We start from the raw sequence: 27,950 nt of genomic DNA on the forward strand, positions 1-27,950 counted from the left end.
AATCATAGAGTTGGAAGAGACCGCAACTCAATACGTCTCTTTCTATGCGTTTGTATGTGGTGAGTGGTATCATTTAAAAAGCGAGGGAAAGCTGAAGGGAATTCACAAAAGAGAATATCCAGACACTGGGGTTTTTTTAAACTTTGTCTTTTAAAGTGCTGTGTCAGAATTTGGCAACTCTGCCAACAACTTCCACCAGTTAAATTGGTCCCTAGCCCACAGTTAAATCATCATTTCCCATTTTATTCCCTCCTCCTTCCTTAGAAGACTAAGAACAAGGGGGGGGGCATACGTTTTTGTTCATCACACAACTTCTAGCTTGCGTCTTTGTGTGCATCAACAACACTGGAGTTGCTATTTTTTTAAAAATCCCTCTGTTCAGCCAATCGGCGGGAGCCAAAAAAGAGCTATTTAAAAGGAGAAGGACTGGAGGCACACATACATTTTCTCATAAGCTCAGAAAGTTCCAAAGGATTAAAGATTAAAACAATTGGAATTGCATTCCTTTTGCTTGGGCTTTCCCCTTCCTTTCTCCGCCGCTGTCTTTTCATCTCCAGTCCTTTACGCTAAAGGAAGAAAAGCCCTTCAGAGATATATATGTTTATATAGCTTTCTGCTTCTTGAAAACAACAACAGCAAAAAAAATTTGGACCAAAAGACAAAGAGCGGAGAGAAAAGGGTCAACTTCCATCCTGTTCCACTGAGATTCAGAAGCCTGCTTTTGCTTTCTTTTAACAGGCGTGTGGAGAAAGAAGACAAAGTCATTTGGAGAAAGAAAAAAGGACTTGGCAACAAGAGAAGAAGAAAAAAACCACCCTATATTTCTGGAAAAAGCATTTTGATTGTTTGTTCTTAGAAACGTAAGAAAAGAAACCAGCAGCTTCAGATTCAAGCCTGCAAAGTTGACTGAAGGCTCTACTTTTTTGCAGCTATAAACCCTGAAAGACAGCGGACAGAGCTGTCAGTTATCTGCATTTATATTTTGCCTCCTTTCTTCATATTATTTTTGTCGATCTCAGAGCCTTCTCTTTTGTCCTTAAATGAACTTTCTCCCCTAAAATCACTGCACTTTTTGTTGATACATCCCTTTTGTTTTTTCCCTCCCCTTCAAACTTGACTTATAAAATATCTGTCCCCAATGTTTCTCCTTTTGCTTGCCAGCTGTTGCAGTCTGGTGGTTGCAGTGGATGTCTGGCCTCATGCTGGCAGGTATCAAAAGGAAATAATATTTCCAGAGAGGATAAATGCCACCTTATTCCCTACGCATCCCGTCAAAGATGGCATCTTTGACAACAGCTTGGGTGGCAGCAGTCACCCGAATGAGCGGCTCTCCTATTCCTTCCGAGTGTTTGGCGAAGAACTGGTCCTAAATTTGGAGGAAGACCCCAGCTTCTTCGCCGAGGGCTTGATGGTCCAATATTTGGGCAGGTCTAGGGAAGCGTTGAACAACCTGATCGAACAAGGCGTCTACTTCACCGGAACAGTGAACTCTGACTTGGACTCGATCGCAGCCGTCCATTACAACGGGGTCTCTTTGCGGGGAGTGCTGCAGTACCAGGGTGCAGAATACCACATTCAGCCCTTGGAAGGGGAAGCGCCAAACAGAACTGGAGAATTTGGTGCCCATGTGGTGAGAAAGAAGGTGCTGGAGAAGGCGGATGGACCAATGTGTAACGTGGGAGCCCAGATGCCAGAGAGCATGCCAGCTGCAGGAGGCGAACACTTCGCCAAGGCGGAAGATGCTCCGAAGAGAGCAAAGGTAAGCGTGACGGCTTCCTCCTTTGGAGGCGGGTGGATACGCTTGGCCAAATTCCTCACCAGTACGGCTTTGCATAGGCAGCTTGGTTGTATGTTAGTCTTGATCTAACCCTCGGAGTGAAAACCTCCTTATTTTAGCTGCTTCCCCCTTTCGATTTTGGGAGGTCCTTAGATTTTCCTTTCTCCTTTAAGCTAGAAACAATGTCAGCTCCAGATTTTTACAGTGGGCCCTTAGTATCCACTGGGGTTTGGTTCCAGCAACCACCGATGACAACAAAATCAGTGGATGCTCAAGTCCCATTAAATACAACGGCATCGCAAAATGGTGTCCCTTATATGAAATGGAAAATCAAGGTTTGCTATTTGGAATTTTTTTTTTTTTTTACAAAATATATATTTTCAAGCCGTGGATGTTTGAATCCATGGATAAAAAATCCGTGGATAAGGAGGGCTGACTGTATTTTTATCTAAAATTTAAAATAGTATATATGCTCATGCATAAATCTAGAAATTTTGGTTTAAAAACTGACCCAAAAAACCTGGGTCGACTTATCCATGGGTCAATGTAAGTACTGTACATTAACTCTTATCAAAAAAGGAACCATGCTCTGGTGAAAAGTGAGAGCTTAATCTCTTCTTGGAGCACCTACAAGAAGCATCAACCCCCTCAACTATCTCATCCGTCCAGCCTTTAGGGTGAGCATAAACAGTTACGCATGTCAAAAATTTTAAAGATCTTTAGCATCATCACCTTTGCGTCATCCTTTACATCCTTTGTTACATGCTGCTAAGTCTTACCCTTGACATCCACAGATCATATCAAAATTCGTAATTTTGCCCCCCAAACCTGCCCTTGACTTATACATGAGGTCGACCTATAGTTGAGTATATATGGATCTCTTTGCCTGGAGCTTGCAGAACAGTTTGTGGAGTACAATTCCAATCAGACAGGGCCAGCGTAGCCCATGCATACCTCCCAACTCTCCTGGTTTGGCAGAGATTTCCAAATTAATCCCCTGATGTCCCACTTTCTTGGTTGTTTTTAAAATGTCCTGGATTCTCCCTCCTCCTTCCCTCTCTGTGCTTAGTTTACTTGAATTGCTGAAAACTGAGATCAGTATTCAAAAGTAATTTGCATTCCCTTAATTCAGCAGAGAGGAGAGAGAAGTGAGCAAAGTTGTGCACTTCCTAGTATGGTTTCTGGCGTTTTCCCTTTTCTCCCCCCCCTACCCTGACTTTCCTAAATCCAGTTCCAGATGTTCTTTGTTTGTAATAGTAGTTTTGTGTGTTCTTCCTCATTAATAAACTACGCTGCTTGGTCACACCCTTCCAATCGGACTCTGATGTTACTCAGCCATAAGCGTCGCAAGTTTCATCTGTGAATGTTGGAGTGTATACCCATGGAGATAGATTATGGGACTACCTAGATCTGGGGCGGAGTGGAGTAGGAAGCTGCTGACCCTATAATCCTTGGTTAGTCCTCTTGGCTGTGGTTTCTGGGAGTGGCAGTCCAAAAGTACTGTATATACTCATGTATAAATCTAGAGGTTTAGGTTAAAAAAGTGACCCAAGAAAACTGGGTCGACTTTTTCACAAGTCAATGTAATTACTGTATTTTCAACACACACACACACACACACAATAAAAGGCAAGAGTTTAATCTGCCCTGGAAGCACTGGCCCCCCTTCTAGTCTCTCATCCATCCAGCCTTTACTATGAGCACAAATAGTTTTGCATGCTGGACTTTTGTCAGTTCTTTGGCATTGTTTTCCTTTGCTTCATCCATTTTAGATCCTTTGTTGCATGCACCTAGGTTTCATCCTTGACTTATCCACAGGTCAAAAGCCATAATTTTGGCCCCAAAACCTGCCCTCAACTGATATATGAGGTTGACTTATAGTTGAGTATATATGGTAATTTTTCCAAACTCTGTCCCAGCTTTAAAGCAATTTGTTGTCATTGTTGTGTGCCTTCAAGTCATTTCCAGCTTATGGTGACACTAAGGCGAACCTATCATGGGGTTTTCTTGGCAAGACTTGTTCAGAGGAGGTTTGTCATTGCCTCCCCCTGAGACTGAGAGTGTGTGACTTGCCCAAGGACACCGAGCGGGTTTTATGGCCAAGCTGGGACTCGAACCCTGGTCTCCAGAATCCTAGTCCAACACTCAAATCATTACATTATGCTGGCTATTTCAAAACAATGCTATTTAATATATAAAAAGAAGACGGAGGGAGGAGAGTCCCATCCCAAATGTCTTAAGACTGATTCAGACAGTTCTTCCAAATTGACTTGGTATGTTGGGAGGATGGAGTCAAGTTTTACATTTTCCAGAACATTTCATTTGGAGTCTTTAACACAAATCTTACCCTGCACAAGATATTATTCTAGCCCTCTTGTCAATGCTGTTTTGGGTTCATCCTCAGAATTCCTCAGAGGCTTGGCTTGCCACGAAATTTTGGTGGCAACATGACAAGCAAAGGTCAGATGAGGTTCGCTCAGTTTGCAGGGCTTTGAGGAGAACAACTCAGGCTAACTCAGGCCAAACCTATTTATCAAGTCCAAATAGTGCTGGGTGCCTGGGTCTCAAAGTTTACCAGTCAGACAGGAGTGCCATGGCCCTCTTGGTTCCCACAAGTCCCCAGCACCTACCATTCAAAGCATAGTGCTCCCTTACCCATGGGGATTCCATGCAGCTTTTATGACCAGTAGTTTCTAATAGTTTTATGCTCCTAAGAGCATAACATTCTGACAGACATCCCACTTTGCTCTGGACTCATGTTTAGGATCTTTTTTCTTGTGCCCTGCAAGTATTGAAGCTAGGGATGGTTCTTTGGATGCATGCATTTTCCCAGTAATTCCCCCCCCCCCCAAGAAATACTCCAGGGCCATTTTTCTCCTCTTTGGGGATGTTTTAGGCTTGCTGGGGCTTCCCTTTCCTGAAAATGATAGCCCTGTTTAAATGTTTGAAGGGATGCCATACTGAGGATAGAGCAAGCTTGTTTTCTGCTGCTACAGAGAACAGGACACAATGGATGGAAGCTACAGGAAAAGAGGTACAGGGATGATAGGGCTATAAGGACAAAAACTGCAAGCTGGGACTCTAGTAACTGCTAGGTATGCAATTTCCAACCCTCGTGTGCATTTTGTTGCCATGGCCTCTGACTATTCTTGACACACAGTCACAACTGTGCAGCTTAGTTGTTTCAAGCTCTGACTTCACTGTGTTTCTGCAATGCACAAGCAGCATCAGATAGAACCAGAGAGACCTTGATCTCCACCCTTCCCCTAGTTAGCAAAAGCCAGAAGCTGGGTCTCATGCTGAACTGAAGTTGTGGCTTTGAGTCAGCAGTAGACCAAGGGGAGGGAGGCCGCCTCTCCCTTCTTCCCTTTCCCACATACTCCCAGGCTCAGAGAGTTAACCCTCACATTGCTTTGAAGATATCCATCCCAAGCAGGGATGGGAATCATGCAAGTGTCCAGATGTTCTTTGACTGGAACTGCAAGTATAGCTGGATGTGTAGAACACTGTCCTCCAAATGGTTTTGGACTTCAGCTCCCAGAGTCTCTAACCATTTCTGGGAAGGTAATCCAAAGCCTGGAAGACCCAAGTTTGAGAACAACAACTAATCTAGACTAGAGCATTACTGATGTAGACTGGAGTTTAAATGGTTGAAGGGATATCATTTTGAGGATGGAGCAAGCTTGTTTTCTGCAGCTCCAGAGATTAGAACATGGAGCAATAGATGCAAGCGACAGGAAAAGAGATTCCACCTAAACATTAGGAGGAACCTCCTGACAGTAAGAGCTGTTCAACAGTGGAAGATTGCTGTCTTGGCAGTTGGTGGAGTCTCCTTCTTTGGAAGATTTTCAGCAGAGGCTGAATGGCCATCTATCATGCATGGCAGAATTGGGTTGGACTGGATGGCCCTTGTGGGACCATCTCTAGGATTCTATGATTACACAATTCCCATCCCTGGTATAGTAATTTCAGCCCTAAACTAAGAGATTTGAAAACTTAATTTTTGAACTATATCTCCCATCCACCCACTATGGTCACTTTTTAAGGGCCTGAGCAGACAGGCCAAAATAAAGCTGCTTCGGGTCACTTTGGAGGTATGCTGTTTAAATGACACATGGATCTTAAGAGGCCAGAATCTGCACCAAAGCTGCACTCAAGTCCTTAGGACTGGAGTGTGGCTTTGGCTCAGGTTCAGGTCTCTTAGAACACATGTATCACTTAAACAGCATATCTCCAAAGTTATCCGAAGCAGCTTTATTTTGGCCTGTCTGTTCAGGCCCTAATATATACATCAGTGCTTTTGGTATATCAGAAATGCTACATGCCATCCACCCTATGCATCTTATATCAGCTTTCCTCAACTGGCTGCCCTCCAGGTGCTTTAGATTAAAACCTCCATCATCCCCAGCCAGCATGATTATGCCCCATATTCATATAACTGTCTCTGGCCATACTTGATACAGCTTTGGGGGGGGGGCTTGGAAAGTGGTTCCTTTATGATCTCCCTAAGCTCACCTCTTTTTCCTTTCTGTTCTGTATAGCGGTTTGCTTCCATCCCACACTACGTGGAAACCTTGGTGGTGGCAGATGAGGAAATGGTTCGTTTCCACGGTGCGGGCCTGAAGCCGTACTTGCTCACCATCATGGCAGCCGCTGCCAAGTTCTTCCGCCATCCCAGTCTAAAGAACCCTGTCAACTTGGTCGTGACCAAAATGGTTGTGATCGGAGAAGCTGAAGATGGGCTGAAGGTGTCATCAAATGCTGCCGAGACACTACGCAACTTCTGCACTTGGCAGAAAGGCTTCAACAAACCCAGCGACAAGGACCCTGAGCATTTTGACACAGCCATTCTCTTCACCAGGCAGGTAAGGTGTTCGTTATATGTAGTAATAGTAGTAATAATAATAATAATAATAATAATAATAATAATAGGATTTATTTATATGCTGCCCAATCACTGGGAATCCCTCAAAGCTCAAATACACACGTACACACACAATTTTTGTACCAGGAGATTATGAATTCTGCAACCCATTTAAATCGGACATATGAGATGGAATGGATTTACTTACATGTTCCTTGCTTTTTCAGTTAAACAGAAGTTGCAATTGTAGTAGTCACATGAACAGATTGCTTACCTGTAACCGTGGTTCTTTGAGTGGTCATCTGGGACCTCAAACAAATTCCGTAGTGCAGTTTTTGGAGCTTCTAAAGGTGTAGAGCTGGTGTTTGTGTGGTATCCCCACCCCTCTCCTCTAAGGTATATAGGTCTCCTTGCTCCTTCTAGCCTCAGTTCCAAGTCCACAAAGCAGCAGAACCTAGGGGAAAAGGCCTATAGGATACTAGAGGGGAGGAGAGCAAGGTTGGGTCAGGTCACAGATGACCACTCAAAGAACCACAGGTACAGCTAAGTAACCTGTTCTTCTTCTTTGTGGTCTCTGTGGTTCACACAAATGGGAGGTGTAAGTATCATGCCACTAGTGAGAAAAGGAACACTGCTTCCCTCTGAGACTAGTTACACAGCCTGTAATGGGAGACAAAGGTGGAGAGTTGCAACCAGGTGGTGACACAACAGATTGCTTTTAGTGAGATCCCACTCAGGAAGGCAGTTGAGGTTGACGTTGCCATGGTGGAATGACTTCTGATCTGAGGAGGAGGTTGTTTGCCTGCCATCTCATAGGTCAGGCTCATCGTCTCTGATACCCACTTGGAAAAGCATTGAGGTGACACTGGAAACCTTGTTGATGAAGAGGTGCTGGTTTTTATGTATTGTGGTAGTCCTATAAATGTAGAAGGCCATGGCCCAATGAACATCCAGTGAGTGTAAAGAGCATTCCAGGTCTGTGGCATGTTTAGTGTCTAGAAGATCAAGGGAAGTGATAGTGGCACTTTATTATGCTTTGGTCAGGCCTCACCTGGAATACTGTGTCCAGTTCTGGGCACCACAATTCATGACGGTTGTTGAGAAGCCAGAACATGTCCAAAGGAGGGTGGCCAAAATGACTAAGGGTCTTGTTTAGCCCTCTTTTTTTAATATTTGTTTTATGTGTAGGTGACCTCTGGGGGTCTACTGCCAAGAGTGGAGATAGACTGAGATACTATCTTGACATGTAGAGAAGGTGTTGAGGAGGTGGTTAGGACCAATGGTAGTTGCTTGGCCACAGGGTGGACAGAACCTCCTGTGGTTGATTCCATGATTGATCGTTTGATTCTACTCTCATAGACAAATCTAGTGGTTTCTGGGGTTTTGACAGTGAGATTGAGGCAGTATTCAGAGTCATGTGCTCCATGGCGAAGGCCAAGGCTCTAAGGACCTGCTCCCATAGTAGGACCTTGTGTGAGAGGCATGGTTGCAACAAGCCTGGAGGGTGAACCCTTGGCAAGGGAGCAAGAGGCCACATTATGCATTTTTCCAAGATCAAGGAGGCATGTCCAAGAGGCGCAGGGTTTAAAGGACGATGACAATGCCATAAATGGGAGGTTCAGGTTGACAACTAAGAAAAATAGCCAAAACACAATAAATATTCAAAGGTTAGTCACACAAACAGTTAAAGTCATCAAGTGAAAGTGAAAGAGAAGCTCTAATTGACCCAACATATGAAAAAGATCTGAGGCCAGGAGGAGCAAGGCAACCTATATATACCTGGAAGGGGGGGGGGGCGGGGCTATCTCCAAAACATCAGCTCCACAGCTTTAGAAGCTCTGAAAACTGCACTGTGCAAACACAGAGATCCCACTTCTGTGAGTCACAGAAACCACAAAGACGAAGCTGGATTCGGTTACCTTTGAATGCATGAGTAATGGGAAAAAGAAGTTTGCGATAACTGTTTGGGACAGTGGTTCTCAACCTTTGGTCCTCTAGATTCAGGAGCCAAATTTTGCATTCTTACTTGCTGTAACTCAGCTGTGGGTGGGATAATACAAAACAGGATTGTTGCACAAAGATCCATGTATGAGCATCTCATGAAGAGGTGGTCTTTCCAATGTTCAGGTCCCAAACCATGAAAAAAAAAATGAGTTAGCTCCAGATATACCACTAGTCACAGTCAGTGCTGAAGTCAGCCTTGACTGATCTAATCCCATTTATTTCTCCAAGTCAAAGAATTACTTAATCTGGACCAAATCCATTGTACAGCATTTTCATTGTTTGAAATTTTTATATCCCAGCCTTTCTCCCTAACAAGATCCTAAGAATGTAGAACCTTTGAGACTAAGTGAAATAAAGAAGTTGGCAGCATGAGCTTTTGCAGATTTCAGTCTACTTCCTCAGATGCATTTAGAGGCGTCTTAGGAAATAGACTGAAGCCTATGAAAGCTCATGTTGCCAATTTCTTTCAGTTAGTCTCAAAGGTGCTACAAGATCTCTCTACATACTGATTCGACAGACTAATACGGCTATATCTTTGAAGATCCTAAAACGATAACAATAAACAGAAAATGAATTGGCAATAAATATAAGATGTGTGAAGACACTTGGATATTGTTATAGATTTATGTGCTGATGTGATGCAGCTATGAGATTATACCATCTATCCTTCTCTCTTTGCCAAATGGTTTCTATTGACAAGTGATGATCCCATCTTGGATATTTGGAAGCCTTTATAAACAGTACACATGTCTCTTTCACCAACAGGATCTCTGTGGGCGCTCCAGCTGTGGCACTCTGGGCATGGCAGACGTTGGCACTGTATGTGACCCAACACGCAGCTGCTCTATTGTTGAGGATGACGGGCTCCAGTCTGCCTTCACTGCAGCTCATGAACTTGGTAAGTAGTGGGCATGACAGCCTTACATTTAAACAGACAAATCTAGGAAAGATCTGTCATGGACAACACAGTCCTATGTATGCCAACAATAGGTCCTACTCAGTTCAGTGGGACTTATGCCAAAATAAATACACTCATCCTTCCACATTTGCTAAGGTTAGAAGCACAGGACCCCTGTGAATGTGAAAAACCGCAAATAACAAAAACACTATGTTTTAACCTGAAGTGAATCTCTAGGTCCTCCAGTGCAACTCTGTGGCCAACATCTGCCAGACATTGACCATAGAATTGCACTGAAGGAGCTACAAATGCCTAGTGGAGTGTTCTCTCTAGGAATCTCTAGATCCTTCAGTGCAAAGTGTGGTTAAAGTTGACCACAGAGTTGTGCTGGAGGACCTAGATATCCCTAGAGAGAACACAATAAAATCCGTGAATAATCAAATCTGCAAAAGTCATAGCCGAAAATATAGAGGGACAAATATATATATATTATATTACTATAATAGAATTGCAAACTTGTTTTCTATATCTGTTTGGCTTTAATAGTTATCAAATCAGGAGAAATGAGTGTGTAGAGATAAGAAGTGTTTGATGTAATAAGGGTGAAGATAGGAAGAAATTAGAATCGCTACAGAAAAAGTGTCAAAGAGAAGTACAAAAGGGGTAAAGAAAATATGATATTATAATCTGGTCAGTTATAAAGTTTCATATAATCCGGTCAGCCACTTTGATTGTCTAGTTAAAGAAAGGCAGGATACAAATAAAAGTTTTATTATTATTATTTATTAAATTTGTGTTCCTAATGTATTGTTGTATTGCATTATATATGTTTAATAAAAAATTAAAGTCTGTAAAACCTATCAAATCATTTTGTCAGGGCAAGTGAGAAGACTAAGAATACGGACTAGAAACTTGGATTTTTTTGAAGAAAAAAAAAGAATGAGATCCCCAAACTCTAAATTTCATTTCAGATAGCATAGGAAGGGGAATGTTTTGGCCCTTTGGGCTAAACTCTCAGATACTGCAACCATAACTAGTTAATGGCAGACTTAGAAATAGGTGTTATGTTGTAGCTCTACAAGTAGGAACATGTAAGAGGACTGTTGCTGACCAAGTATCCCTTACTTCCCTCTCTTCCCTTTCTAGGACATGTCTTCAACATGCTGCATGACGACGACAAGCACTGCAGAGAGCTGAACTACCACAGCAAGTCTCGCCATATGATGGCTTCCGTTATGACTCCTGTGGACCCCAATGAGATGTGGTCGCCATGCAGCGGGCGCTTCATCACTGACTTCCTAGACAATGGCCATGGTAAAATGTGGTTTATCCATTTGTCCTTTCTCTTTGGTTTGACTGGATCTTCTTGGCCATAGAGGCCATGCTCCCCTCCCCAATAACTTGGCACCATGAGCTAAACACCAGAGGAGGGGAACACAACTGTCCAGATGCTTGCTTTTCAATAGCCCACTATGTCAAATGAGTACTAGGCCATGCCAAGTAACACAAGAACATAAAATAAGTGTGCTGGATCAGACCAAGATGCCATCACATTTGCTACTTTGGTTTGCATAGGTGTCTCTCGGTAGCACAAAGAACTAAGAAAAACAGAAGAAGCTACAGGGATAGTATGTTGGTTCTTCAGGACATGTCAATGATTTCTAATACATATGCCTGAACGTTATCGTAGAGGGGATATAATACTGTGGTTTTTTAAGCAGAACAAACTTTCCACAGTTGGGAATTTTCTTCCCTTGGAAGACTCAATCATCACTCTGGTCTCCTCTTTCCTTCTCTCTTTCCCTTCAGGTTCTTGTCTCTTAGACAAACCACATGAACCCTTGAGCCTGCCAGCTGTCTTCCCTGGCAGCAATTACGATGTGGACCAACAATGCCAGCTGAGTTTCGGGCCTGACTCACGCCACTGTCCCAATATGCAACTGCCATGTTCCTCATTGTGGTGCACAGGTCGGATTAATGGGCAATTCATGTGCCAGACCAAATACTTCCCCTGGGCCGATGGGACGCCTTGTGGGGAAGGCAAGAGCTGTATGAGTGGCCATTGCATCAGCAAAGTGGAGCTGAAGGCATATAATGTAAGTAGTCTTGTTGGCACCTATGAGGTTTTTTCATTCCACAGTACAAATAACAAACCAGGTAGACCAAGGGTGTTTGGGACTTTAGCTCCCAGAAGTTCCAGCCAGCTTGGCCAACAGTATGGAATTCTGGGAGCTGAAGTGCAAAACATCTGGAGGACCAAAGTTTAGGAATCACTGAGGTAGACTATGTCATCACGCTATGAGTAGGGACATCTATGACTCAAAACCCTCTTCCATATGGACAATAGTGTTTGAGTGGTGTGCCCCAAATTGGCCACTCTTACGAGATTATCACAGGTAGCATAAAGAAGAGAGAGAAGAGAGAGAAGTAGATCACTCCCATCCTTATCCCGATTGTCACAAAGATTATCACACACATCGTGTTTATCCTGTCCTTCTTGTGTCAGTGAAGTGGAATGGTCCCATCATTTTGTATTAATGGGAGCTTCCGTTAATCTGACAATTGCGCGGTCACACAATAAGGACAGCATAAGGATGGGATAATGTCAGAATAAGTGCAATATTGTCTGATAATCTTTGTGCAACCATGTGATAAGGACAAGAGCGATCTCATCCTTTCCCCCATGTGATAATAATAATAATAATAAAGCTTTTATTTATATACCGCGCCTTCCATAGATCAGGGCGGTTTACAAAAAAATTACAATACACATACAATGATTAAAAACAACATCATAAAATATACAAGAATACAATTAAAATGAAACCAACTAAAACCCCAGTAGCCCATCCTCATAGCCACGGAAGAGGAGGGAGGCCTACAGGATTTTTATGCGGGGAATGCTAGCTGGAAATAAAAGGTTTTCAACTCCCTTTTAAATTGGGCCAGGGAGGTGATCGAGCGGAGCTCGACGGGCAGCGTGTTCCAAAGGGCCGGGGCGGCGATGGAAAATGTCCGTCTTGCGACAGAAGTAAGCCTAGCCCCAGGCACCTTCAGTATTAGCTGCCCGGATGTTCTGAGGGTGCGGGACGGAATATGTGGGGAGAGGCGGTCCTTCAAGTATCCTGGACCCAAGCCATTTAGGGCTTTATAGGTAATCACCAACGCCTTATATTGGGCCCGGAAACGAATAGGCAGCCAGTGAAGATCTTTCAACACCGGTGTTATATGGCTGGTCCTGGAAACACCAGTGACCAGCCTGGCTGCCATATTTTGCACCATCTGTAGTTTCCGGGTTTGGTATAAGGGTTGCCCCATGTAGAGTACATTGCAGAAATCCAATCTCGAGGTTACCAGAGCATGTACAACGGTTTCTAGGTCCCTCTGGGCCAGGTATGGGCGCAGCTGGCGAATAAGCCGCAGCTGATAACAGGTGTTCTTGACCGTCGCATTCACCTGAGCAGTCAGGTGAAGCGACGAATCAAGAAGCACCCCCAGACTGCGCACGGAGTCCTTCACAGGGAGCGTGACCCCGTTCAGGACAGGTGGAACCACCGCCATTCCTGGACCAGGGGAACCTATCACTAGTACCTCCGTTTTCTCTGGATTCAGCTTGAGTCGGTTTTCCCTCATCCAGCCCATTACTGACTCTAGGCAGGCCACGAGAGGGGAGACGCCATCCCCAGTCACTGCATCAGTCGGAGACATAGAGAAAATAATTTGGGTGTCATCAGCGTACTGATAACCCCGCGCCCCATGTCTCCGGATGATCTCTCCCAGCGGTTTCATGTAAATGTTAAATAGCGTGGGAGACAGAATGGCTCCTTGAGGGACCCCAGTTTTAAGGGTCCGCTCATCGGAGCACACGTCTCCCAGCTGCACCATCTGGGACCTCCCAGAGAGGTAGGACCGGAACCACTGGAGCGCAGTGCCCCCGATTCCCACCTCTGCCAGGCGCCCCAGAAGGATACCATGGTCTATGGTATCGAAAGCCGCTGAGATGTCCAATAGCACCAACAGGGACACGCTTCCCCTGTCAATGCTCAGGCGGAGATCATCGACCAGGGCGACCATGGCCGTCTCAACCCCGTAACCCGTCCGAAAGCCAGTTTGAAATGGGTCCAGATAATCCGTTTCATCCAAGATCGCCTGAAGTTGGATTGCAACCGCCCTCTCGATCACCTTTCCCAAAAATGGCAGCAGCGAGACTGGCCGATAATTATTATAAACCAGGGGGTCGAGGGAGGGCTTTTTTAAAATAGGTTTTATAATGGCCAATTTAAGTTCTGATGGAAATTGGCCCTCCCTCAAAGATGTATTAATAATCTGGCGTAACAACAAGGTTACCGCCGGTCCCCCCTGGGCCGCAAGCCACGAGGGACAGGGATCGAGAGAGCAGGTTGTCTTCCGAACACTTCCGAGGATCTTGTCCACATCATCGGTACTTACCAGCTCAAACTGATCCAGTTTAATAAAGTCCACGGAGGCTCTGGATACCTCTACTCTAGGTTCTGCTTGAATGTCGGCATCAAGACCTTCGCTTATCCGAGAGGTTTTATCCGCAAAAAAGTCGTTAAATTGGTCACAGCAGGCCTTAGAAGGTTCAAGGATCTGGTTCAGGGCGGGAGGGAGCTGAGTGAGCTCCCTGACTACCCTGAACAACTCTGCCGGACGCGACTCTGCGGACGCAATACGAGCACCATAGAACGAATTCTTTGCTGCTCGTATTGCCTCTCCATAGTCCTCTAACAGTTGGACTAGGAGAGCCTTGTCGTCTAAGCAAAGGTGTTTCCGCCAACGGTACTCTAGCCGTCGCAGTTCCCGCTTCCTTGCCCGGAGATCTTCCGTGTACCAGGGCTTACATTTGGAAGCGGGCCTGAGAGGGCGCTTGGGAGCGATGCTGTGTATAGCCCTCGAAAGACCGGTATTCCAAATACCAGTCAGGACATCAACAGAATCGCCGTCACTTCCAACCATGAACCCCTCTAAGGCTTCTTGGAACCTCTCAGGTTCCATCAGCCTTCGAGGGTGGACCATCCGAATAGGTCCACCACCCCCGGGAGGGATCTGGGTAGAGACCTTGATTTTTGCCTCCACCAGGAAATGATCCGTCCATGACAAGGGGGAAATGTTAATTATTTCCGCCCACGGATTTTCCGCATCCGAACAGAAGACCAAATCAAGAGTATTACCCGCACAATGCGTAGGACCCTCTATCAGCTGGGACAGGCCCATGGCCGTCATGGTATCCATGAATTCGCGAGCTGCACCGGGTGGAACATAGCTGGCCGTGAGGGAGATGTTGAAGTCACCCAGGACAAGGAGCCTGGGTGTCTCCAGCATCAGCTCCGCGACCAGCTGTGTCAGCTCGTTAAGGGAGTCCGCTAGTGCACGGGGTGGCCGATACACTAGCAGGATCCCTAGACTGTCCCTAGCCTTCAGGGTCAGGTAAATACACTCGATATAGGACGTCTGTCGGATGTGGTTCCTGGTGAGGGACAAGGTGTTTCTATGTATCAAGGCCACACACACCCCCCGCCCACCTAACCTGGGCTGGTCCTTCACCGAGAACCCGGCAGGCAGGGCCTGAGCCCACACAGCATCCCCTTCAGGCCCAAGCCAGGTCTCGGTGATGCAAGCCAGGTCGCAATTTCTGTCCTCCACCAGATCGTGGAGGATGTGGGTCTTGTTATTAATCGACCTGGCATTGCACAGGAGCAGCGACAGGGTTTGTGGCACGGTTGGAGTGACCCTCAGGTCCGTTTGGTTGGGAGAGGGACAGGAAGGGGAGATAGAAATGATGCATCGATCTCTCCTTCCCCTGGAACGCAAGTCCCTTCTCCCACCGCCATACCTCCCCCTGCCCCACACTACCTCAATGGGAGCTCCGCTCGTATAGATGTTATCCCTCCCTTCTCCAGCCCAAGCATCTCCCGCAACCATCACCTCCCCCCACCCTTCCCCGGCAGTTAAAAGAGCAGGGGTTAATCACCTCAGACATCCCCTGCTCTAAGGCTAAGAACAATATAGCCACCTTATTCCCTATACCCTGCCCCTCCAAAAACACCCTCCCTGATGGGAGGGAACAGATGGCAGCGTCTCTGGAGGGAAGCCGGGAGCCGGGTTTATAGGGCCACTCTCACCGGCCCCGCCCCTCAACAAAACGCCGCTCCGGCGGCGAAGAGTCCTTCAAGGGCCAAGTGCCCGGTGGAGAGGGCAAGCGGCGGCGTCTCTGGAGGGGAGGCCGGGAGCCGGCTTTATGGGGCCGCTCTCACCGGCCCCGCCCCTCAGCAAAACGCCGCTCCGGCGGCGAAGAGTCCTTCAAGGGCCAAGTGCCCGGTGGAGAGGGCAAGCGGCGGCGTCTCTGGAGGGGAGGCCGGGAGCCGGCTTTATGGGGCCGCTCTCACCGGCCCCGCCCCTCAGCAAAACGCCGCTCCGGCGGCGAAGAGTCCTTCAAGGGCCAAGTGCCCGGTGGAGAGGGCAAGCGGCGGCGTCTCTGGAGGGGAGGCCGAGAGCCAGCTTTATGGGGCCGCTCTCACCGGCCCCGCCCCTCAGCAAAACGCCGCTCCGGCGGCGAAGGGTCCTTCAAGGGCCAAGTGCCCGATGGAGAGGGCAAGCGGCGGCGTCTCTGGAGGGGAGGCCGGGAGCCGGCTTTATGGGGCCGCTCTCACCGGCCCCGCCCCTCAGCAAAACGCCGCTCCGGCGGCGAAGAGTCCTTCAAGGGCCAAGTGCCCGGTGGAGAGGGCAAGCGGCGGCGTCTCTGGAGGGGAGGCCGAGAGCCGGCTTTATGGGGCCGCTCTCACCGGCCCCGCCCCTCAGCAAAACGCCGCTCCGGCGGCGAAGGGTCCTTCAAGGGCCAAGTGCCCGATGGAGAGGGCAAGCGGCGGCGTCTCTGGAGGGGAGGCCGGGAGCCGGCTTTATGGGGCCGCTCTCACCGGCCCCGCCCCTCAGCAAAACGCCGCTCCGGCGGCGAAGAGTCCTTCAAGGGCCAAGTGCCCGGTGGAGAGGGCAAGCGGCGGCGTCTCTGGAGGGGAGGCCGAGAGCCGGCTTTATGGGGCCGCTCTCACCGGCCCCGCCCCTCAGCAAAACGCCGCTCCGGCGGCGAAGAGTCCTTCAAGGGCCAAGTGCCCGGTGGAGAGGGCAAGCGGCGGCGTCTCTGGAGGGGAGGCCGAGAGCCGGCTTTATGGGGCCGCTCTCACCGGCCCCGCCCCTCAGCAAAACGCCGCTCCGGCGGCGAAGGGTCCTTCAAGGGCCAAGTGCCCGATGGAGAGGGCAAGCGGCGGCGTCTCTGGAGGGGAGGCCGGGAGCCGGCTTTATGGGGCCGCTCTCACCGGCCCCGCCCCTCAGCAAAACGCCGCTCCGGCGGCGAAGAGTCCTTCAAGGGCCAAGTGCCCGGTGGAGAGGGCAAGCGGCGGCGTCTCTGGAGGGGAGGCCGAGAGCCGGCTTTATGGGGCCGCTCTCACCGGCCCCGCCCCTCAGCAAAACGCCGCTCCGGCGGCGAAGAGTCCTTCAAGGGCCAAGTGCCCGGTGGAGAGGGCAAGCGGCGGCGTCTCTGGAGGGGAGGCCGAGAGCCGGCTTTATGGGGCCGCTCTCACCGGCCCCGCCCCTCAGCAAAACGCCGCTCCGGCGGCGAAGGGTCCTTCAAGGGCCAAGTGCCCGATGGAGAGGGCAAGCGGCGGCGTCTCTGGAGGGGAGGCCGGGAGCCGGCTTTATGGGGCCGCTCTCACCGGCCCCGCCCCTCAGCAAAACGCCGCTCCGGCGGCGAAGAGTCCTTCAAGGGCCAAGTGCCCGGTGGAGAGGGCAAGCGGCGGCGTCTCTGGAGGGGAGGCCGAGAGCCGGCTTTATGGGGCCGCTCTCACCGGCCCCGCCCCTCAGCAAAACGCCGCTCCGGCGGCGAAGAGTCCTTCAAGGGCCAAGTGCCCGGTGGAGAGGGCAAGCGGCGGCGTCTCTGGAGGGGAGGCCGAGAGCCGGCTTTATGGGGCCGCTCTCACCGGCCCCGCCCCTCAGCAAAACGCCGCTCCGGCGGCGAAGAGTCCTTCAAGGGCCAAGTGCCCGGTGGAGAGGGCAAGCGGCGGCGTCTCTGGAGGGGAGGCCGAGAGCCGGCTTTATGGGGCCGCTCTCACCGGCCCCGCCCCTCAGCAAAACGCCGCTCCGGCGGCGAAGGGTCCTTCAAGGGCCAAGTGCCCGATGGAGAGGGCAAGCGGCGGCGTCTCTGGAGGGGAGGCCGGGAGCCGGCTTTATGGGGCCGCTCTCACCGGCCCCGCCCCTCAGCAAAACGCCGCTCCGGCGGCGAAGAGTCCTTCAAGGGCCAAGTGCCCGGTGGAGAGGGCAAGCGGCGGCGTCTCTGGAGGGGAGGCCGGGAGCCGGCTTTATGGGGCCGCTCTCACCGGCCCCGCCCCTCAGCAAAACGCCGCTCCGGCGGCGAAGAGTCCTTCAAGGGCCAAGTGCCCGGTGGAGAGGGCAAGCGGCGGCGTCTCTGGAGGGGAGGCCGGGAGCCGGCTTTATGGGGCCGCTCTCACCGGCCCCGCCCCTCAGCAAAACGCCGCTCCGGCGGCGAAGAGTCCTTCAAGGGCCAAGTGCCCGGTGGAGAGGGCAAGCGGCGGCGTCTCTGGAGGGGAGGCCGAGAGCCGGCTTTATGGGGCCGCTCTCACCGGCCCCGCCCCTCAGCAAAACGCCGCTCCGGCGGCGAAGAGTCCTTCAAGGGCCAAGTGCCCGGTGGAGAGGGCAAGCGGCGGCGTCTCTGGAGGGGAGGCCGAGAGCCGGCTTTATGGGGCCGCTCTCACCGGCCCCGCCCCTCAGCAAAACGCCGCTCCGGCGGCGAAGGGTCCTTCAAGGGCCAAGTGCCCGATGGAGAGGGCAAGCGGCGGCGTCTCTGGAGGGGAGGCCGGGAGCCGGCTTTATGGGGCCGCTCTCACCGGCCCCGCCCCTCAGCAAAACGCCGCTCCGGCGGCGAAGAGTCCTTCAAGGGCCAAGTGCCCGGTGGAGAGGGCAAGCGGCGGCGTCTCTGGAGGGGAGGCCGGGAGCCGGCTTTATGGGGCCGCTCTCACCGGCCCCGCCCCTCAGCAAAACGCCGCTCCGGCGGCGAAGGGTCCTTCAAGGGCCAAGTGCCCGATGGAGAGGGCAAGCGGCGGCGTCTCTGGAGGGGAGGCCGGGAGCCGGCTTTATGGGGCCGCTCTCACCGGCCCCGCCCCTCAGCAAAACGCCGCTCCGGCGGCGAAGAGTCCTTCAAGGGCCAAGTGCCCGGTGGAGAGGGCAAGCGGCGGCGTCTCTGGAGGGGAGGCCGAGAGCCGGCTTTATGGGGCCGCTCTCACCGGCCCCGCCCCTCAGCAAAACGCCGCTCCGGCGGCGAAGAGTCCTTCAAGGGCCAAGTGCCCGGTGGAGAGGGCAAGCGGCGGCGTCTCTGGAGGGGAGGCCGAGAGCCGGCTTTATGGGGCCGCTCTCACCGGCCCCGCCCCTCAGCAAAACGCCGCTCCGGCGGCGAAGGGTCCTTCAAGGGCCAAGTGCCCGATGGAGAGGGCAAGCGGCGGCGTCTCTGGAGGGGAGGCCGAGAGCCAGCTTTATGGGGCCGCTCTCACCGGCCCCGCCCCTCAGCAAAACGCCGCTCCGGCGGCGAAGGGTCCTTCAAGGGCCAAGTGCCCGATGGAGAGGGCAAGCGGCGGCGTCTCTGGAGGGGAGGCCGGGAGCCGGCTTTATGGGGCCGCTCTCACCGGCCCCGCCCCTCAGCAAAACGCCGCTCCGGCGGCGAAGAGTCCTTCAAGGGCCAAGTGCCCGGTGGAGAGGGCAAGCGGCGGCGTCTCTGGAGGGGAGGCCGGGAGCCGGCTTTATGGGGCCGCTCTCACCGGCCCCGCCCCTCAGCAAAACGCCGCTCCGGCGGCGAAGAGTCCTTCAAGGGCCAAGTGCCCGGTGGAGAGGGCAAGCGGCGGCGTCTCTGGAGGGGAGGCCGGGAGCCGGCTTTATGGGGCCGCTCTCACCGGCCCCGCCCCTCAGCAAAACGCCGCTCCGGCGGCGAAGAGTCCTTCAAGGGCCAAGTGCCCGGTGGAGAGGGCAAGCGGCGGCGTCTCTGGAGGGGAGGCCGGGAGCCGGCTTTATGGGGCCGCTCTCACCGGCCCCGCCCCTCAGCAAAACGCCGCTCCGGCGGCGAAGAGTCCTTCAAGGGCCAAGTGCCCGGTGGAGAGGGCAAGCGGCGGCGTCTCTGGAGGGGAGGCCGAGAGCCGGCTTTATGGGGCCGCTCTCACCGGCCCCGCCCCTCAGCAAAACGCCGCTCCGGCGGCGAAGGGTCCTTCAAGGGCCAAGTGCCCGATGGAGAGGGCAAGCGGCGGCGTCTCTGGAGGGGAGGCCGGGAGCCGGCTTTATGGGGCCGCTCTCACCGGCCCCGCCCCTCAGCAAAACGCCGCTCCGGCGGCGAAGGGTCCTTCAAGGGCCAAGTGCCCGATGGAGAGGGCAAGCGGCGGCGTCTCTGGAGGGGAGGCCGAGAGCCGGCTTTATGGGGCCGCTCTCACCGGCCCCGCCCCTCAGCAAAACGCCGCTCCGGCGGCGAAGAGTCCTTCAAGGGCCAAGTGCCCGGTGGAGAGGGCAAGCGGCGGCGTCTCTGGAGGGGAGGCCGAGAGCCGGCTTTATGGGGCCGCTCTCACCGGCCCCGCCCCTCAGCAAAACGCCGCTCCGGCGGCGAAGGGTCCTTCAAGGGCCAAGTGCCCGATGGAGAGGGCAAGCGGCGGCGTCTCTGGAGGGGAGGCCGGGAGCCGGCTTTATGGGGCCGCTCTCACCGGCCCCGCCCCTCAGCAAAACGCCGCTCCGGCGGCGAAGAGTCCTTCAAGGGCCAAGTGCCCGGTGGAGAGGGCAAGCGGCGGCGTCTCTGGAGGGGAGGCCGAGAGCCGGCTTTATGGGGCCGCTCTCACCGGCCCCGCCCCTCAGCAAAACGCCGCTCCGGCGGCGAAGAGTCCTTCAAGGGCCAAGTGCCCGGTGGAGAGGGCAAGCGGCGGCGTCTCTGGAGGGGAGGCCGGGAGCCGGCTTTATGGGGCCGCTCTCACCGGCCCCGCCCCTCAGCAAAACGCCGCTCCGGCGGCGAAGAGTCCTTCAAGGGCCAAGTGCCCGGTGGAGAGGGCAAGCGGCGGCGTCTCTGGAGGGGAGGCCGAGAGCCGGCTTTATGGGGCCGCTCTCACCGGCCCCGCCCCTCAGCAAAACGCCGCTCCGGCGGCGAAGAGTCCTTCAAGGGCCAAGTGCCCGGTGGAGAGGGCAAGCGGCGGCGTCTCTGGAGGGGAGGCCGGGAGCCGGCTTTATGGGGCCGCTCTCACCGGCCCCGCCCCTCAGCAAAACGCCGCTCCGGCGGCGAAGAGTCCTTCAAGGGCCAAGTGCCCGGTGGAGAGGGCAAGCGGCGGCGTCTCTGGAGGGGAGGCCGGGAGCCGGCTTTATGGGGCCGCTCTCACCGGCCCCGCCCCTCAGCAAAACGCCGCTCCGGCGGCGAAGAGTCCTTCAAGGGCCAAGTGCCCGGTGGAGAGGGCAAGCGGCGGCGTCTCTGGAGGGGAGGCCGGGAGCCGGCTTTATGGGGCCGCTCTCACCGGCCCCGCCCCTCAGCAAAACGCCGCTCCGGCGGCGAAGAGTCCTTCAAGGGCCAAGTGCCCGGTGGAGAGGGCAAGCGGCGGCGTCTCTGGAGGGGAGGCCGAGAGCCGGCTTTATGGGGCCGCTCTCACCGGCCCCGCCCCTCAGCAAAACGCCGCTCCGGCGGCGAAGAGTCCTTCAAGGGCTCCTTTGTGAAACATTTACACTAGAAGAAGAGTGGGGTGTGGGAATATGATGCAGAGAGACTGCAACGGGCAGTCACAGCTTCAGTCACTCATTCACATATGTTCTCTCCCTCACTTTAAATAATTAAATCTGCATTGATTCCTTGCGAAAAAGCAGAATATAAATACATTGTATTATTATTATTGTTGTTGTTATTATTAATTGAAGGTCTAGTCAAAGTGGAAGTCCCCAAAGACTGGTGTCACTTCCCAAGCCATTGGCTCAGTTCCCTGGTGAGTTTAAAGGGGAGAAGGGACAAACAATTGTACCAGTTGGGTGCAAATATAGTGCCAGTCCATTCTCCCACGTTAGATAGCCAGAGAATTGACCGGTGTAATAAATTTGTTCCTACACACTTTATGTCACATCAGTTTGAGCCACCAAAGGTGCGTCTTATTTTTACTGTGCTAACATCATGTTTATTAGGATCAAAGTCCTTTTGTTAGTCCCAACTATAGAAGACCCAACTTCTGAATGGTAAATTGACACTTGCGCAAATTCTGTTTATTTAGTGGGTCCAATCTAGTCGGGAGAGCAACTGGATTTAGGCCTTTATTTTTAGTTATACCCCACTTTTCCTGTAAGGAGTTCAAGCACGCATGGTTCTCCGCAACCTAAATGCGATCTTCATAGCAACCCTTTTGTTCTTAGCCGCTATATCATACTAGTTTTTGCTGAACAGCAAAGCACAAAGTCCTGCCATGGATTTCCTAGGGCAAGCCGTTCCTCTGCTTTCCATCTAAAATAGTAGGGCAACATTATTGGTTGATCTTACCTAGTTACTCCAAGATAACTATTCACTTTCAATGAATCTCAACTTTAAGTTAGTCTCAAAGGCGCTACAAGATTTCTCTACATATTAGTTTTTTGCGGGGTTTTTGGGCTATGTTTATTCCTGACATTTCACTAGCATCTGTGGCTGGCATCTTCAGAGTCACAGATGCTGGCAAAACGTCAGGAAGAAACTCTTCTAGAACATGGCCACATAGCCCAAAAAAGACACAAAAAACTATGGATGCCAGCCATGAAAGCCTTCGACTTCTCTACATACTGTTTCTACAGACTAACACAGCTGTATCTTTGAGTTATTCCAAGATATTGGCCAAAATCCCATTGCTTAGTCTCAACCAGAATAGATAATTTAAGTCAATTACTGAGTGGTCAGTCAACACATGAGTAAATTGCATTGATTCAGTGGGTCTACCCTAGTTGGACTTTGCAATCGGATATAGGCTGATTGTTATTTGAATGTTTACAATGATTATACAATGATCTCCCTTTCTGTAGATCCCCACGCATGGAGGTTGGGGACGCTGGGGTCCGTGGGGTGAATGCTCGCGCACCTGCGGAGGAGGAGTGCAGTATTCCACCCGGGAATGCGACAAGCCTGTCCCACGCAATGGCGGCAAATACTGCGAGGGGAAACGTACGCAGTATCGCTCTTGCAATGTCCAGGATTGCCCTGATGGAACCGGTAAGACAATTCTTATAGTCCAGTAAAACAGTTTAAACATAAATTGTTTGCTTCATCACATGCTGATTTTGGAGCAGCAAGCTATGTGTTTTAGAAATATATTAAGTAGAAGTATAAACAGTTCAGAACACTTGGTCCTCCAGATGTTTTGGACTTTGTCTCTTCAAAGTACTCTTCAAGTATTCAGTGAGCTGAAGTCCAAAACATCAGGACAGCCCAAAGTTGAGAACCCTTAGCATGTGCAATGGTGGATGGAAACATAAGCAACAATGGGAAAAAGGGGTCACATCTTCTGGATTCTACAGTGGTCCCTTCACATTCGCTGTGGTTAGGGACACAGGACCCTTGTGAATGTGGAAAACCTGCAAATAAAAAATCAGTGATCTTTTTACCTAAGAGAACACCTCTCTAGGAATTTCCAGGTCATCCAGTGCAACTCTACGGTCAACATCTTCCAGAAGCTGATCATAGAATCATGCTGGAGGACCTACAAATGCCTAGAGAAGTGTTTCCTCTAGGAATGTCTAGGTTCTCCAACACAACTCTATGGTCAGCTTCTGGCAGAGTTGCACCGGAGGACCTAGAGATTCCTAGAGAAAACATATTCATTAAAACCCCAAATAATCAAAGCCACAAAAGTCAAAGCCACAAATGTGGAGGGCCAACTATAGTTGGCTCCTAGCCAGATGCTTACATCAAGCATTTGAGAAAACTGGAGTTAGTCTTTTCATCCAGCATTTTGTCAACATGCTTGATTTTATTTAAGAGATGAAATGTTACAATGAACAAGTGGCAACCATTCACATGACTACCCAAATTAAAGCTGGGGCCATATACCGACTTATTATCTCATCTTCAGTGTGGAATCTGATCCTGAATGTGAATTTTCTTCCAGCCTTGACGTACCGGGAACAGCAATGTGCTGTTTACAACCACCGCACAGACATGTTTAAAGACTACCCTGCCCCAATGGACTGGGTGCCTCGCTATAGCGGTGTGGCTCAACGTGACCAATGCAAGCTGACCTGCCAATCCCATGCGCTGGGCTATTATTATGTCCTTGAACCAAAGGTAAGTGTTACTATCATAATTGGTCCTTCTGGACCTCAGCAGATCTTTCAGAGGTTTTACAGAAGTTTAAAACAAAAACAAAAAAAACACTGTATGCCTAAGTGGGTTTTAGCTCATGCTAAAAATAAATAAATCCAGGTGCTGCTATAGTCCTTTCCCTTCTTCCCCCTACTTTCCTCCTTTTTACGTTGTGTTTTACATTGTGGATGAATGGGCGAGTATACAAAGAAGCTTCATCCTGGAGAGAAGTGACCATGGGGTGCTACAGGGTTCTGACCTGGGCCCATCACTATTCAACATCTTTATCAATGACTTGGATGAAAGAATAAAGGGCATGCTTATCAAATTTGCAAATGACGCTAAATTAGGAGGAGTAGCTAACACCCCAATGGACAGGATCAAAATTCAAAATGACCTGAATAGACTAGAAAGCTGGGCCAAAGATAACAAAATGAATCTCAACACAAAGAAAAGTAAGGTACTGCACTTAGGCAGAAAAAATGAAATGCATAGATAAAGGATGGGGGACACCTGGCTTAACAATACTACATGTGAAAGGGATCTAGGAATCCTAGTAGACAAGTTGAACATGAATCAACAATTTGATGCAGCAGCCAAAATGGCCACTGCAATTCTAGGCTGCATCAACAGGAGTATAGTGTCTAGACTCTAGATCAAGGGAAGCTTGTTTTCTGCTGCTCTAGAGAATGGGACACGGAATGATGGATTCAAACTACAGGAAGAGATTCCAGCTAAACATTAGGAGGAACTTCCTGATAGTAAGAGCTGTTCGACAATGGAAGATGCTCCCTCAAAGCGTAGTGGAGTCTCCCTCTTTGGAGGTTTTTAAACAGAGGCTGGATGGCCATTTGTCGGGGGGGTGCTTTGAGTTGCTGCATGGCAATTGGATTGGACTGGATGGCCCTTGAGGTCTCTCCCAACTCTGTAATTCTGTGATATGAGGAAAAGCTGAGAGAAGTAGAAAGAACTTTTCCTAGCAGTCCCTGCAGTGAAAAACTGACTCCCTCTTTGTTCTAGGTAGCTGACGGAACGCCCTGCTCTCCTGAATCCAGCTCTATCTGTGTCCAGGGACGCTGCGTCCATGCTGGCTGCGATCGTATCATTGGCTCCAAAAAGAAGTTTGATAAATGCATGGTGTGTGGCGGGGACAACTCTGCCTGTACCAAGATCTATGGTTCCTTCACCAAACCGCAGTGAGTGTGATTTGTGCTTGTGGCATTCAAACGCTGGCAGGAACAGGACAAAAAAAAAATGGCATATATTTTCAATTAATGTAACCTTCAATTAAACCTTTAAAATATTTTCAAGCCACGGATGCTTGATTTTGTGGATAAAATATCCATGGATATGGAGGGCTGACTGTAAGAGTTACTACGGACAATGTTAGTCTGTAGAATCAGTATGGGGAGAGCTCTTACGGCACCATTGAGACTAACTGAAAGAAAGAAATTGGCAGCATGAAATTTCAATGATGCATCTGAGGAAGTAGACCGAGGCCTATGAAAGCTCATGAAGCCAATTTCTTTCTTTCAGTTAGTCTCAAGGGTGCTACAAGATCTTTCCGCATACAGACAAACATGGTTCATCTGGTTTGGAATACACGGGATTTTAGAAACCATTAAAGGCACAAGGGTGCCTTATTAACTACCTATTTCCCCTGAAAGATTTCATATGCTTCATAAAGAATAAATCCCCAAACCTTGGCAGACCATCCTATATCTCATGGTTAGGCCTTTGCTGCTCTCCACCCCAATTTCTTCCTGAGGTCTCCTGTCTTTTGTCCACCAGGTACGGCTACAATGATGTGGTCACCATCCCTGCAGGAGCCACCCACATTTTGATCCGCCAGAGCAGTGGCTCTTCGTCCGCCAGTGATGGTATTTACCTGGCCCTTCGCCGACAGGACGGCTCTTACGCCCTCAATGGCAACTACATCCTTGTGCCCTCTGAGCAGGACGTTCAACTGCGTAGTGGGTCCGCCCTACGCTACAGCGGGGCCACCAAAGCCATGGAGATGATCACGGGCCGTGGGCCACTGAAGGAGCCTCTCACTCTGCAAGCCTTGGTGGTGACTGACCAGAGGATCCCTCGCCTTAAGTACACCTTTTTTGTCCCCAAGGCTCCAAAGAGACTCTCAAATCAATGGCTTAAACAGAAAGCCCGCATCTTAGAGGTCCTAAGGAACCGACGAGGCCACAAACAGACCCTCCAGTGAAATGGCTCTGGTTGGGCTTCGTACGTGGTTCTGATAGTATGGTGTGTCTGCACAAAGAAGGAGGGCCTCAGAGGAATGTTTTAAGGTGTCCTCTTTTCTGAACATGGCACAATGGCAACCTTTGCAAGGATCTCTTAAGAAGCACGAACCGCTAACAACTGGGTGCCATGCTGGTCTCCGTTGGAGAGATGTTGGTGTCTCAGGATCTTTCCAGACTCTTCTGCAGCATGGAGAGAGATCTTGTGGCACCTTTGAGACTAACTGAAAGAAAGAAGTTGGCAGCATGAGCTTTCGTAGACTAAAGTCTACTTCCTCGGACGCATTTTTGGGACTTCAGCAGCATATTATTGACTCTTTTCCTGGGCACATGGCTCTGCCTTAACCTCCTTAGCCGTGCAGGACACAGACCAAGGGAGGAGAAGGAGAAGAAAACTTAGCAATCCAAATGGCTTGTATGGCTGGCCCTTTCTGTGTCCCTTGGGGCATGCGAGAAAGTGTGCATGTGTGTATTTGCCTTCATGTCGCCTGTCGACTTATGGCAGCTCCATGAATCTCACAGGGTTTTCTTAGCCAACGAATCCTCAGATGTGGTTTTGCCAGTGCCCTCCTCTGAAATAATGCTTACAGCAGCTGGTACTCAGTGGTGGGTCTCCCATCCACATACTAACCAGGGGTGACCCTGCTTTGCTTCCAGGATCTTATGCCTTTAGGCCCTTATAGAGTGATAGACCAGATTCCACACATGAATAGGGAAGGGAAAAACCTCTGGTTCCTAGTTTTTGAAATGCCAGCAAAAAAGAAAGAAGAAGAAAAGAAAAAGAAAAGTGGGCATCAGTTCTGGAATAATAACATTGGGTTAACTGAGGCCTTCAAGGGGCCTGTTATCCATTATGGCTGTACCCTTCTCGATTCCCAATCTCTCCTATACTTTATTTATTATCGGTTGTATTTATTCACCACTCGTATGTAGAGTTTTAGTGGCGTGGAGGGCTTTTCTCTTTAAAACAATACCAGAAATGCAGAACGAAGTAGGCAACAATGTTCCTTCGCGCTCCCTGAAAACGTGGCAAACTTTCACCACACGTTTGCTGGAACGGCCAGAAAAGAAATGTGCTTGAATCAGCGATGTCTACCTCAGCCTCCTAAGCGCCTCCTTCCTTTCTAGAAGTAACTCTTTTCTGGGCGCCTCAGCTCTCTTGGCTTCAACCAAGCCTCTACTAGAAGGGCCGAGCCATTTTGGAGCATGCGGCCTTTTCTCGCGGCAATTGTTAGGCACCGGAGAAATTATAGTTATTATGGTTATAGTTCTCCAAGGGGAGAACTTCAATGTCTTGGCCTGAGTCAACCATCCCTTCATTGGTGGGGTCTGGTCCTCAATCTCTGGAGATTTTCACATGTGCAAAAGTGACGGGAGCATAGTGGGATGTTCCCGTCACTATCGCGGGATTGCATGAAGATTATCAGACGACGTCATGCGACGTCGTCTGATAATCTTCACACAATCATGCGATAGTGACGGGAACATCCCGCTATGCTCCCGTCACTTTTGTCCATGTGAAAATCTCCTGTGTCCTTGCCTGTCACCTATGGAGACTCCGAGTCCCAAAAATGCACATTAGACCACACATATTTCCCTCTTAACTCAGACTCCACAGACTGTTGTACATGGTTCTTAATTTATCACAGATGGAAGGAACTCAAAAAGTCTTCGAACGTTATAGTTCAGAAGGCACTCTCCAGAGTTCAAAGAGAAATCAGCCGACGAGGGTCTTAAAATTAATTTAATCTAAGCCTAAAAAATCCCCAAGGCCTATTCGTTCTTGTGGGATGCGAGAGAGACAGACT

At 50.4% G+C, this 27,950-nt stretch overlaps 1 protein-coding gene across 1 annotated transcript; it reads left to right on the forward strand.

Annotated features, from left to right (window-relative positions):
* The first annotated feature begins 474 nt into the window (after positions 1–474).
* Positions 475–27,544, forward strand: ADAMTS4 (ADAM metallopeptidase with thrombospondin type 1 motif 4). Its single transcript, XM_089483000.1, has 9 exons — positions 475–1,759; positions 6,319–6,642; positions 9,411–9,543; positions 10,690–10,857; positions 11,353–11,639; positions 22,612–22,798; positions 23,694–23,869; positions 24,908–25,083; positions 25,679–27,544. The coding sequence occupies exons 1-9, from the start codon at positions 1,139–1,141 to the stop codon at positions 26,103–26,105; spliced, it is 2,499 nt and encodes an 832-aa protein (XP_089339126.1). The 5' UTR covers positions 475–1,138; the 3' UTR covers positions 26,106–27,544.
* Positions 27,545–27,950: the final 406 nt, after the last annotated feature.

Source organism: Sceloporus occidentalis, unplaced genomic scaffold, assembly GCF_023333645.1.
Source record: "Sceloporus occidentalis isolate IW3139 unplaced genomic scaffold, rSceOcc1.0.p SCAF_20, whole genome shotgun sequence".
NCBI lineage: Eukaryota > Metazoa > Chordata > Lepidosauria > Squamata > Phrynosomatidae > Sceloporus > Sceloporus occidentalis.